At 43.9% G+C, this 13,482-nt stretch overlaps 1 protein-coding gene across 1 annotated transcript in view; it reads right to left on the bottom strand.

Moving 5' to 3' along the window:
• The window catches only part of DHTKD1 (dehydrogenase E1 and transketolase domain containing 1), a 40,121-nt gene extending 26,910 nt beyond the window's left edge, over positions 1 to 13,211 (bottom strand). The window contains exons 1-5 of the mRNA XM_065397519.1: positions 13,055 to 13,211; positions 8,611 to 8,766; positions 6,819 to 7,030; positions 3,698 to 3,892; positions 3,093 to 3,362 (exon numbers count right to left, since the gene is read on the bottom strand). Coding sequence (XP_065253591.1) covers positions 3,093 to 3,362; positions 3,698 to 3,892; positions 6,819 to 7,030; positions 8,611 to 8,766; positions 13,055 to 13,211 — 990 coding nt within the window. The remainder of the gene's footprint in view (positions 1 to 3,092; positions 3,363 to 3,697; positions 3,893 to 6,818; positions 7,031 to 8,610; positions 8,767 to 13,054) is intronic.
• Between the last annotated feature and the right edge of the window lie 271 nt (positions 13,212 to 13,482).

The following is a 13,482-nucleotide window of genomic DNA, read 5'->3' as shown; positions in this document are numbered from 1 at the left end:
TGCTTATGGTCCACAACTACTCTGGCTGGTCACTAGTTTCTAAACAATGCCTGATTAGGAGGCCACTACTGCTTATTTATCAGCTCAGTCTTCAATAATAGTCCGAGCCTTAATTTCACCCCCTTCAGAAGTTACTGAAGGGTAACTGAGGAAAAGAGATGGGCAATTCTTAAGTCTCAGTCAGTGAGCGATGATTACAGAGAGATAGGTCAATGGGCCAGACAGTAGGAATCATTAAAAACTGAAGTCATGCACACGATTAGAGTTCCATTATCCAAGAACTTGCAGAAGTTTGATCTTTTCCACTACAGTGAATGGCGAGTTCAGAGAGGCTTGATCATAGAATGGAAAAAGATTATGCAATATTTTCCCTCCCCCTTCTTACAAAATTGATAACTATTTCAAAACTGCTCCAGATGCTGGAGTCTTTTCCTTTCCTCACACTTGTGGTTTGGACAGAATTTCTGAAATTATCTTGAAGTTAGAATGCAGCTATGCTGAGATCTTGGGAGAGTAAGAGCTGAAGATAAAAGTTGGTTTAACAAAAAAACCAAAAACACACAAACAAAAACTCACACCTCCATAACATATGTTGAAATTCTTAGGAAATGCTCTTTCTCTAAGCTTAACTAGAGGTGACTTCCCTGCATTCCTGGCCAGAAGTTACAACTACAGGAAAAGTAAATCCTTTAAAGAGCTTTAAAACAAACAAAAAAAGTAAATGGGTGGAAGCTGCAAGACACACAAGCCACGGGCCCAAGACGCTTAAATCAACACATATAAATGCCAGTTTTTGGCCATACATATCTAAAAGCCCAGCATGACTCAAAACAAATTCCCACACCAGAGCAGAAATGTGGCCCATCTAGATCAGTTCTCATTTCCTGTACTGGTTCATGCCAGGTGCTTTATGACCTGTCCAGACTACAGCTGAAACCATGCTAGCAATAATAGTATTTTATAGTCTTGCACTATGGACAGAAATTCCCCCTGCCATTTATAATCATATTTCAAAGAGAATATTATAGGTTACCTCAGCAGTCTAATGGTATGTCACCAGGCTTATCCCACTCATGAGAAATGGTCTGTATGATGATATTGGAATGAAACACATATCAGGAGGCCATATTTATGGACTTTAAACAGAATGTGTCAATGAAAGAGGGAGTCAAGGAATGAGAGGTAAAAAACTGATAACTCAGGCATAAGAGATGGAGAAGTACTGAGGATATTTACAGATGTTTAGCTCCCAAATGGACCCTTTTTACAATCCTGGGATATAGAACTTCATCCAGAAATGTTGTGAAGGAAGATCTGGAGAACTGGGTTCACTGTTAGTCTCACTGCCATTTTAGCTGTACTGCTTCCCTTTCACCATCTATAACCAGTCATAAAACAGAGAGAAGGAGCCAGCTGCCAGCTCCCATGCCAATACTACTGTCCCTAGCCAAAAGTAAGTGAGCAAAGAGAACTAGAGCAAGCCAGCCTTGAGACTTTCTACACTCATCACTGGGAAGAGGAAATAACTTGCAGGGAGCTGTGCAACAAAAAGCCTGAAGTGAGGCTCTAAGACCGAGACTCTGAAAGAAGAAGAGCTTTATACCTATTTTCTCCCTCTTGACTGGCTGAGTGCCCCCAACCAATAACCACTGTAGTCCTATGTTCTCTTTATTTTTAGTGCCTGACCCAAACCCCTATTAAAAACACCACATGATCATCAATATAACAAAGCTATACTAAGCCTGACAGCAATCCCCCACATGGGAGTTGGCTTGTGTTGCACAGAAGTGGGTAGAAGATCTGAGACCAATACTAGTTTAACAGGAAACACGAAAAAACAAACAGGGCCTGGTTGCTCCCTGAACATCTGTGTTTTGCAGGAGGGGAAAGAGTTACACCTGTTTAAGTTTATGAGATCACTTCCCTCACTGTCTCCACAAGAAGAGGTATCACAAAAAGGCCACACAAACAAGACAGTTTTCCATATCCTCTCTAAACTCCAGGTGGAAAAGTGCAATTTTCATCAATCCACTAGAGCACCATACAGTGTTGCCAGTTTTGCAGAATGGACAAGGAAAAAATAAATAGATGTGTTACACAGTTCAATTTGGAACCTGAGCTTCACACCAGGGAGATCACTAGCTAATGCAAGGGGAGGAACGAGCTAGTAAGCTCAGGGGCATGTTTTACCAAACAAATAAAATGCAAGTAAGTCTCCTGTTTAAAAACAAACAAAGAAAAAAAAGTTCAGCAAATGCAAAAAGCTGCACTGTTTTGTTGGAAACATGAATGAGGCCATCCAGTCCCAACAGTGACTTTTTTGCATTATCTTAACCTCTCTTTCCAACAGTCCATCAATCTCCCTCTCCAGAAGCAAACTGAGGCATTTCTTTAATTCCAATTATTTCCCCACTAATGTCCTCCATGTTCATTGCTCTAGGCATGAAACAGTTCTTCCCCAGTTCCCTATTTACTCCTAGTTTCTAAAAGTCTAAGAGCGGAGTTCTCAGTTGTGGACTCAACAGAATGGAGGGAAAAAATCTCCAACAACTGTGAGGGTTTTTCACAATTTCAATGCAGTTCTGAAGGAGAGAGAACCCCTTTTGGTAGCCAGGAAAGATTTACCTGGACAGTACAGTGCTGAGACACCTCCCTCACCACGACCACATACTCCAATGGATAATACACACTGCAGTGTTTGTTGTTCATTTTTCCTCCAAGGACATGTTTTCAGAGGCTGGGAGACTGAAGGTTCCTGCTTGGTTCTAGTTCAAGCTCTAATCACCCTGATTAGAAACAATGGGTGAGCATGACAGTTTAAACTGCAAAAATGGCAAAATGGCTGTTAGGGGAAACAGATGTGTGCAGCTTTCAACAACAACAAAAAAGTCCAGATAGATATCATTGGCTTGGAAATCTTAAAACTGGGATTCTTAAAAACTATGCCAGCTGCGTTGTCACCTGGAGATCTCCTTTTTTCTAACAGTGAATAAACCTAGCTCTTCGCCTTTCCTCTGATTTACAAACTTTACACCAAGTATCATCTTTCATACTCTCATTTGGGAAAATTTGTTACTGAGCTCTCCAAGTACCTGTAGGCAGATGACTTTGTCTCCAGCTTGCGCGGCACTGTCTAGCGAGTAATCTCCATCAAGAAGAGACTGTTGCCTTCCGCGTGTTTTGCCAACAGCCACCGGATTAATTGCTTCTAGATGTGATGGATTAGGCAACATGGTGACATGCAGAGGGCGGTGCGAACCAAAGTCTAGATCTACAGAGGATGTCAGGTGGGACAGGACATCCCCAATCGCTGGCGAATTCTCTGGAAACTCACTTAAGCCACGCATTTTACGGAACATCAGCTGCATAGAAATAAGATTAGTTACACAATGCACATTTGTATTTATGTTACAAATTTTGGAGATGTTTTTGTTTGTTTTGTTTTAAGTCACACACTTTGGGTGAAGTCATATAACCCTTTGGACCTTGCCATTTAAGCCCTTTTCTTGCAATTCTCTAAGCATTTTCACAGGGAGATCTGCAGAATCCATGGCAGGAAGAAGTATGCGCTCACATAAATTGACCTATCACTTGTACTCAAGCGCTGGCAATGAGATATTTTCTTGTCAAATAAACTTATTACACCAAAATCTGAGTAAACAGCAAGCCACCGCTAGTGAGACAATCTGTCCCTTACCTCAGGTGGAAATTGAAGCAGCCCAGTGAGGAGATTAAGCCTTCCTCGATGAGGCATTCCAAGAATGATGTCTGTCACCCCAGTGTACACACACATCTTTAACAACTCATGGAAAAAACCCATCATGCTCTCTGCTCCTTCACCACTGTATCGTTTCACTGTGGCAAACTTGGTGGCCAAGAAGCGGTCAAACTCCTGATAGAAACAACAGAGTATGACTACAAGTCATTGAACACAATATTGGACTTCCTATAAAAGCACCAGTTACACAATTCTATGCAGCGTATAAAAACTGGACAAAACCCGGACAAAACCCCAGCTCGCCTCAGCAGACCTTTCTCACCTACCCACACCCAATCTAGTACAAGAGGCTATGACTGAGATCAAATGAGAGATCAGCCAGTGTCTAGTTTTATGTTAGGATGTGAGATCACGCATTCCTTCCCCCCTTACCTCCCAAACACGTACATGCGTCAGGAGATGTAGGAAGAACATGACACAATGTGAAGGGTGGCACAGAGAGTTAACTTGTTCAATCTGAAAATGGTGTTACTAACAAAGTTATTTCACAGGGGCATTAGGAAGCCAAGTTCGTTAGCATTCGTTAGCCTTAAGAGCCTCTGATCCAATGTGCAATATATTATTTTGATTAGTATTATACGTGGCCCTGGGTGCTCAGGCACAAGTACTGTTGAGATGGAAAGGAAGAGAAAAAGACACTCAGTTCTATGTCTAGTTTTTCCCCTCACTAGTTTTGTGCAACAAATTTTTTGAGAAACCTTAAAGTGTAAAAAATTCCTGCAGTGTTTACAACTATGGACTGAAAATAAGAACATGAAAATGGCCATACTGGGTCAGACCACAGGTCCATCCAACCCAGCATCCTGTCTGCCGACAGTGGCCAATGCCAGGTGCCCTAGAGGGAGTGAACCTAACCGGCAATGATCAAGTGATCTCTCTCCTGCCATCCATCTCCACCCTCTGACAAACAGAGGCTAGGGACACCATTCCTTACCCAGATATAGGCTATGTCTATACTAGAGATCTTACAGTGGCACAGCTGTACCAATGTAGCTGCGCCACTGTACGATCTCAAGTGTAGCTGCTCTATGCCAATGGGAGAGAGCTCTCCCATAGACATAATTAAATCACCCCTAACAAGCGGCGCTTGCTATGTCAGTGGGAGAAGCCCTCCTGCCAACATAGCGCTGCGTGCACTACCACTTATGCCAGTGCAATTTATGTCACACACACACACCCTGAGCGACATAGTGTAGACGTGTCCTAAAACTGTAATTGAGAAGGTTTAATTGAGCAACAGCCTCAGAGTCTGGCCGGCTGGTATTTGTTTGTAGTTAGCCAATACTCAGCAGCCTTGAATTTCAAAACATACACACAAAGGTGCAGCAGGAGCAACATTTCCTATACAATCTTCTCTAGACCCTGAGGGCAATCCTGGTACTACTGAAGCCAAAGGAAAATTTGCAATTGATTTCAGTAGGGTCAGGAAAAACCCTAGATTACTAACTTCCTTAATGAAACAGCCACTGAGGGAAATAAGCCTGTCAACTGCATTTTAAAAAATAATAATAATAATTAAAAAAAAAAAAAAAGGCAACGAAGCACACAACACTCATTTGCACAGAGAAATTTGGGCCACATGAAAGCCAGAAGCAGGGACATCTTCATATAAATACTCTTGTGCCACTATATGAATAAGAGAAAAAGTAAAATGAAAAAAACCACAAAATTTTACATTATGGAAATATTTGGCTAGAGTCCCCCAAAACACTCAGCCCACGCACTTTATCAGGGCCGCAGGAGGGAGCCTTTCACTGCCCCTTACAGAACGCACTGGGAATGAGACAAGAGCTCCTTTGCCAAACGCTTTGGCAGCACTATCCAACCAGCTATTTCGCCAGAGCAACGCTACCGGAACCCTGATCATGCCCACATTTAGCTACCCTCCTCTCTAAATAATAAAGGGCTTTCTTCCAGAATATTCCCTGTTGAGAGAGATTGTGACTAGAAGCTGATGATGAGGGGAACAACTGACAGATAGGGAGGGTGAAACTGGAAGGGAAACACAGAACACTGGAACAACAGCACATGTGCCTGACGTCTCCTTGAGAGCAATACCTCACTGTTTCCCATGCAATCAACTACTAACAGAGTAAAGCACTGCAGTTTTCTTTTAAGAATTGCTGCTGTAGTTAATGTGAACAACTCCCTCCAACTAGAATTATTTTGTTTCTACACTGCATCCATCAGATAAAACTCAGGTCTTGCCCATCTCAAACACATGTATATTTAGACAGTAAGCTTATCGTGTAGAGTCTGTTTGGGGAAGGTGGGGGCAGGGGTTGATGTTTTTCCCCCTAGTGTTTGTAGTGTGTTGTTAGTGCTGCTGTTACTGCAGCACTGTTAATGCAGCAAGCACTGCTGTTCCTGGAGCTCTGGTGTCAGCTGCAAGCAAACAGTGCAACGTGTTGATTCAGCAGACCTCAATGTTATTCATAAAGCCCACAGGCTTGGTTTGGTGGTGAAGGCGCTCGGCCAGGTTTATTGTCAAAGCACGTTCCTAGTGTGCCATAGGAACTATGGGTACATTAAACACACGTATGCCTGTGACAAGGAACCAGTTCAACCAGCACACCAGGTTGCTGTCCCCTACACTAGTATAAAGATGCCTCTCCTATGACTTCCCCTTTTATACATTAAAGGAAACAAGTTACTTATTACTCTCCAGATGTTGTTACCCTTATACTTGTACCTGCTCATTTGAATAAGACATCCTAATCCATCATCCCGTTATCCCCTCCTCATCTTTATGAGGTGTCAGCGTGCTCTTGTATCTTTTCTTAAGAATGAGTTTATGTAGTTACCTGAGAAATCTGTTTTTGTACCATCCTCCCTGGTCAGGAATGTGCTTCCTTGGTTAGCAGACACCTAGTGTTCTGCCAAGGCCATGCCTATTCTGGTTCACAGTTTTTGGTTCATACTGCTAGTTATGCCTAGGGCTCCAGCAAGGCCTATACAGTGCCTAGCACAATGGGTCCTGGTTCATGACTGGGGCTCATAGGCACTACTGTAATATAAATAATAAAGATATACAGTGTACCTGAGATTCTAGCATCACTTTAGACAAATGCTTTCTCTCTTCTGTTGTAAATGCCTCCTGTTTTAATTGCTCAAACCTTTTAGCAAACCATTCTTTCTCCTCCAAGCTTGACAGCTGACTTGTTTCTATAGAAATATGTCCACAATATACATGGTCAAGATAAGTCAACACATCCTCTAAGGAAGCCTCTTCCTTTCCCATGTTCAGGAGCCCTGGGATGACCAAAAAAAAAAAAAAAAAATGATCTATTCAATAACAATGTGAGTAATGATTTGAAAACACAATTTCGTGTCCTGTCCAGCTACTCTTCATTTGAAGGCAAAGTTCTCAAGAATCTTTACAAAAACACTACAGTGTTAAATACACTAAAGATGTCTATAGCACTTCCAAAGAATGGTATGCATCTTTGAAAGTCCTATAGACACCTTCCAAAGAATGGTATGTATCACTGTAAGCTTTTTCAATCAGAGTTGTCTTTTTACTACGTATTGTATAGCATCTAGCCCAATGAGACCCTAATGGATTATTGGGGCCCCCCCAAGCACTAGTGCAATACAGACCTACCCACTTCACAGATGGGGAAAACAAGGTGTACAGAGAATCTGAGTGATCCAAGGTAACAATGAGTTAGTGGTAGAGCCAGGAAGAGAAGCCAGGTCTTCTGATTTTCACACCAGTGCCCTAGCCACTGGACCACAGTGGCTCTGTTACTGTAGTGCTTGATAATGTAGTTGAACACAGTATACTATTAATATGTAACCTGAAAGCTACATTAACAATTACAGAGTTACCTAAGAGTTATTATGAGGTTTCAGGAAATGTTATAAGCTGGGCATTCAGCTGCCACAGTGACTGGTATAATAGAAGAATTTATATTTAGAGAAGATAAAATATGTTTTTCCTCCCCAAGAACTGCCTCACTAAACAGCAATGCACCAACCGGCTCTTTCATACAGGCAATCATTTAGGGTAAGAACATTTTAAGGACTGACTAAATTATTAGTGAGAAGTGGATATGATGCTGAATGCCTAAGGCAACAGAAACTGCAGAGCTAGTGGAGCACTCATTTCCACATGTTCCATTACAGCTAGCCTTTTGTTAGGTAGTACAGGACCAATGTGCAATGGCCCCGTCAATAAATTCCTGTGTTGTATTGAGAATATTTATAATTTTGAATGCATATTAGAAAACACCTACCAGGCAGTGAGATGCTGTGGAATAACTTCCAGAAGGACATGGTAGAAGTTTCAGTGTTTGCATCTCTTAAAGGCAGATTAGAGCACCAGAAAAAAAAAAAAATGCTGCAGGAAACAATCCTGCACTGATCAATAGATGACCAAGTCTTTTCCACCTTAAATTTCCATAATTATAGTTAGAAGTGGTCTGAGGCACAAATTTCTGACCAGGACCTAAATTTTTGCATGTTTGCAGAGATTTTAATCTATGCTTTTAGTTCCTGCCTATTGTAGCCTGAGGATTTTGAGTTATTTCTGAACTAAACAGGACCACGCCCTTATCAGCATTTCCAGCTAGAAGGCTCCCTCAGTTAAAGGTGTTACTACAGCTTGAGCAGTGATTGATACTGAAAACTTTCTCTTTGCTATCCATAGCTGTCCGTATCTCTTAAAATCCCTCAGCCTTAACAAAAACCATGAAGACAGTTTGCCATACTAATGTTGAAGTATTACCTCATTTTCATCCTACAGGAAAAAGAAAAAGCTCAACCATTTCCTTTGTCTGACAGATTCCAAACACAGCCCAAATCAGCTGTGCACCAGGAAGCAGACTTACCTGTGGTATTGAAAGGTCCCTGAAGCACTTCTGTCAGCACTCGAATTTCAGGTACCATGTCCATCACAGCTTGGCCAGCAAACAAAGGGTTAATTTTGGCAGCTTTGTGGCCATGTTCACAGTATGCCGTTACTAAACGAGCAAGGCCATGATCAGCTAAATATAAAGGGGAAAACAGAGAACAAATTTAGCACATGCACTGCTAACCTATTAACAGCATCAGTTTAGTGGTCAGAATACAGGCCCTACAATCATAGAACTGGAAGAGACCTCGAGAGGTTGTCTAGTCCAGTCCCCTGCACTCATGGCAGGACTAAGTATTATAGACCATCCCTGACAGGTGACTGTCTAACCTGCCCTTAAAAACCTCCAATGACAGAGATTCCACAACCTCTTAGGCAATTTATTCCAATATTTAACTACTCTGACAATTAGGAAGTTTTTCCTGATGTCCATCCTAAACTTCCCTTGCTGCAATTTAAATACATTGCTTCTTGTCCTATTCTCAGAGATTAATGAGAACAGTTTACCTCCCTCCTTCTTGTAACAACATTTTATGTACTTGAAAACTGTTATGTCCCCCCTCAGTCTTTTCTTCTCCAGACTGAACCAAAAAAAAAAAAAAGTTTCAATCTTTCCTCATAGGTCAAGTTTTCTAGACCTTTAATCATTTTTGTTGCCCTTCTCTGGACTTTCTCCAATTTTTCCACATCTTTTCTGAAATGTGGCACCCAGAACTGGACACAATACTCTAATTGAGGCCATATCAATGTGGAGTAGAGCAGAAGAATTACTTCTCATGTCTTTAAAGCCCGATGCCAACTCTGTCCACATATCTATTCAAGTGACATCATCACAGTGCCTAATCACATCAGCCATACCATCAGGGGCTCGTTCACCTGCACATCTACCAATGTGATATATGCCATCATGTGCCAGCAATGCCCCTCTGCCATACCGGACAGTCTCTACGCAAAAGAATGAATGGACACAAATCTGACATCAGGAATCATAATACTCAAAAACCAGTGGGAGAACACTTTAACCTGTCTGGTCATTCAATGGCAGACCTGCGGGTGGCTATCTTACAACAGAAAAACTTCAAAAACAGACTCCAATGAGAGACTGCTGAGCTGGAATTGATATGCAAACTAAATACGATCAACTCAGGATTGAATAAGGACTGGAAATGGCTGAGCCATTACAAACATTGAATCTATCCCCCCTTGTAAGTATTCTCACACTTCTTATCAAACTGTCTGTACTGAGCTATCTTGATTATCACTTCAAAAGTTTTTTTCTCTTACTTAATTGGCCTCTCAGAGTTGGTAAGACAACTCCCACCTGTTCATGCTCTCTGTGTGTGTGTATATATATATCTCCTCAATATGTTTCACTCTATATGCATCCGAAGAAGTGGGCTGTAGCCCACGAAAGCTTATGCTCTAATAAATTTGTTAGTCTCTAAGGTGCCACAAGTACTCCTATTCTTTTCTCATGTCTTGCTTACAAACACTCCTGCTAATATATCCCAGAATGATGTTCGTTTTTGCAACAGTGTAACACTGTTGACTCATATTTAGCTTGTGGCTCACTAGGACTCCCAGATCCCTTTCCCCAGTACTCCTTCCTAGGCAGTCATTTCCCCTTTTGTATGTGTGCAACTGATTATTCCTTCCTAAGTGGAGTACTTTGCACTTGTCCTTATTGAATTTCATTCTATTTACTTCAGACCATTTCTCCAGTTTATCCAAATCATTTTGAATTTTAATCCTATCCTACAAAGCACTTGCAACCCTCGCACCTTGGTATCATCCACAAACTTTATAAGTGTATTCTCTATGCCATTGTCACTCCATGCATAACTCCTGGGGGAATTCTGCACCACAAAATTAAAAATTCTGCACACAATACTTTAAAATTCTGCATATTGTATTTGTCAAAACAACACAATATAATCATGGCAGTTTCAATTATTTTTGGTAATTTATTGTCACCAATAAAGTTTATAATAATACAGACAAAAGAAAAAAGATTCAGGATTTTTTTTTTTGACCAAGAGATTCCTTACTAGACAAATTAATACAGAACTTTGTGTACTGTAGTTTAAATGAATTACTCAAACATATTTCCCACACCCCTCAGAAGCAGTGCAAAGGCTTGGGGGAGTCAGAGGTAACAGAGGAGCTGAGGGAGAGGGAAGGAGCCTGGGAATTAAGTTGGAGGGTTGTTGGGTGTGGGTGGGAGAAGTATGGAACTGGGTTTTTTTGGTGGGGTGGGGTGGGGTGGGGGGTAGGGAAAGGACTGTTAGAAAGTTGCGGAGCCTCCTGCATGCAGACCCTGACTGACCCCTAGCGTCTCCCATTCAGTCAGGCACATCTGCCCCCATCCCCATGTGGCCATGCAGCCCCTGCCACACTCGTTCCTTACTCGTATCATTAGACCAGGGATAAGCAACTTTTCAGAAGTGGTGTGCCGAGGTGTTATTTATTCACTCTAATTTAAGGTTTCGCGTGCCAGTAATACATTTTAACATTTTTAGAAGGTCTCTTTCTATAAGTCTATAATATATAACTAAACTATCGTTGTATGTAAAGTAAATAAGGTTTTTAAAATGTTTAAGAAGCTTCATTTAAAATTAAATTAAAATGCAGAGCCCCCTGGACCGGTGGCCAGGATCCGGGCAGTGTGAGTGCCACCTTCGGCACGCGTGCCATAGGTTGCCTACCCCTGCATTAGACAATGCTGCCTTCACACTTTTTTCCCCATGTAAACAAGCTGCAAACTGAATAGTAGATGCTCAAGTTAGTCAGTGAATAAATAAATAAATTAAAAAAAAAAAAAAAAAGGACACCCAAGAAAATGGTGGCCTGTTCAAGGACAATTTCTAAACAGAAATTGCAGGATCAGTGGAGAGGCCGGGAAGGGGTGCAGTGGGGGTAGGGCCTGTGGCAGATCCAGGGGGTGAGCAGTGAGCACCCCCAGCACATTGGAAAGTTGGCACCTGTAGCTCCAGCCCTGGAGTTGGTACCTATACAAGGAGCCGCATATTAACTTCTGAAGAGCCGCATGTGGCTCCAGAGCCACAGGTTGGCCACCCCTGAGTTAGATGATCAGTAAAGCCTGCCAATGATTCATGACTGCCTGCAGCCAAGATTTTTCAAAGCCATTGACTAGTCAGCCCAGCTTCCCTGGACTTTCTGAGACCCTGATTTTCCAAAAGGTTTTGAATGTCCTATCAGAGCCTTTCCCCATAGAAAGGGAAGCAGGGGAGGAGACAGCTGGGGAAAAGCTTTAGCAGTTCCTTGATGCCAGAGCCTTCCACTGTGGAAAACAAAGGCTCTGTGGAAAACAAAGGCTCTGGGAACAGAAAGGCTCCGGGAACAGAAAGGCTCCTTGCCACATCGTGGAAAGATTCCAACAGCAGGTAGGGTTGCCCATTTTTGGTTGGATGTATTCCAGGAGGTTTCATCACATGACATTAATCTTTAATTGAAGATTAATATTTAACTCCCAGGATTCCAGGACAATCCTGGGAGGTTGGCAACCCTACTAGTGGGGAGCTGGTGGGGCCTTTTCCTACACTCCTCCCCCAGCTACTGGAGATTTTCCCTGCAGCCGGGAAGGGCTCCAGCTGCAGGGAGCTGCCTATGCCTTTCCCTTCTGCCTCCCCCCTGCCAGAGACCTTCCCCACTCTCTCTTTCTTGGCACTTTTTCCTGGAGAGGGGAAAGGCTCTGGCATCAGGTAAGCAGTGGGACACTACACCCACACCTTTCAAGCATGTCTTTACTCGCCTAAACTGTGCCTCCAGACTGCAAGCCCCCAGAGAACTTGGGTATGTACTCAGGTTGCTAGCCCGGGCTGAAGCCCGTGGCGCCACGTCTACACTGCTGTTGTTCTCTGTGCTAGCCCCAAGTCAAAGCTAACAGGGGTATGCTCACCCTGGGCCACAATCACACCTTCACTTTGCAGTGCTGACAGACCCTAAGCAACAGCTCCTCAGGAGGCGGTGGGCAAAGGCGGATCCTGTCTCAGGGTAGGAAACACACACACACACACTCTGGGGAGAGAGATGTATCCTCCAGAACCAGGACTGACAGACAGCCCCTCCCCAAAATACAACAGGGGCAGATAGACAAACGAGGCTGTGAATCAACCCCAGCACAGACTAGGGTGACCAGATGTCCCGATTTTATAGGGACAGTCCCTGATATTTGGGGCTTTTTCTTATATAGGCACCAATTAGTCCCCCCATTTTCCACATTTGACGTCTGGTCACCCTAGCACGGACAGAGGGACGGACGGACAGCCGGCCGCCGCCCCACTAGAACAGTGCAGTGCCCCCCGCCGCCAGGGACACACAGGCGGACGGACAGATCTCCACCCCCCCGGACAGACAGACGCACCCCACGCGCTGGGCCTGGGGCAGAGGGACCCGCCCACCTGCTCTGCCGCCCACGCAAACCCTGCTTGGCTCCGGGGCGTCCGCGCTCTCCGCCTTGCGGGGCTTGTAGCCGTACACCCCCCGCTCCGTGCGGTACCAGCGCCGCAGCGGCCAGGCCCGGCCGGCCAGCGCCAGGCTCCTCGCCGCCACAGCCATCGCGCTCCGCGGGGCTGGCAAGGCAGCGGCGGGGCTGCGGCCGACGCCCCCAGCACGGATTGGCCCCGCGGGTGAGCGGGACAACGGTTAGTCCCGCCCACGCCAGCAGGAATTTAAAGGGGCAGGGGCCATTTCTAGATGGAGGGAGGGTTAAATGGTTGAGAGGAGGGGGAAGGAAATGAGTTGAAGGGGGCGTGGCGTGGTTTGTGGGGGGAGATGTGATTTGATGATAGGGGGACGGGTAAATCAAAGGTTGTTTGGGGGGAGGGGC

This window comes from Emys orbicularis, chromosome 1 (assembly GCF_028017835.1).
Source record: "Emys orbicularis isolate rEmyOrb1 chromosome 1, rEmyOrb1.hap1, whole genome shotgun sequence".
Taxonomy (NCBI): Eukaryota; Metazoa; Chordata; order Testudines; family Emydidae; genus Emys; species Emys orbicularis.
This window is presented reverse-complemented; position numbering and strand designations above follow the sequence as displayed.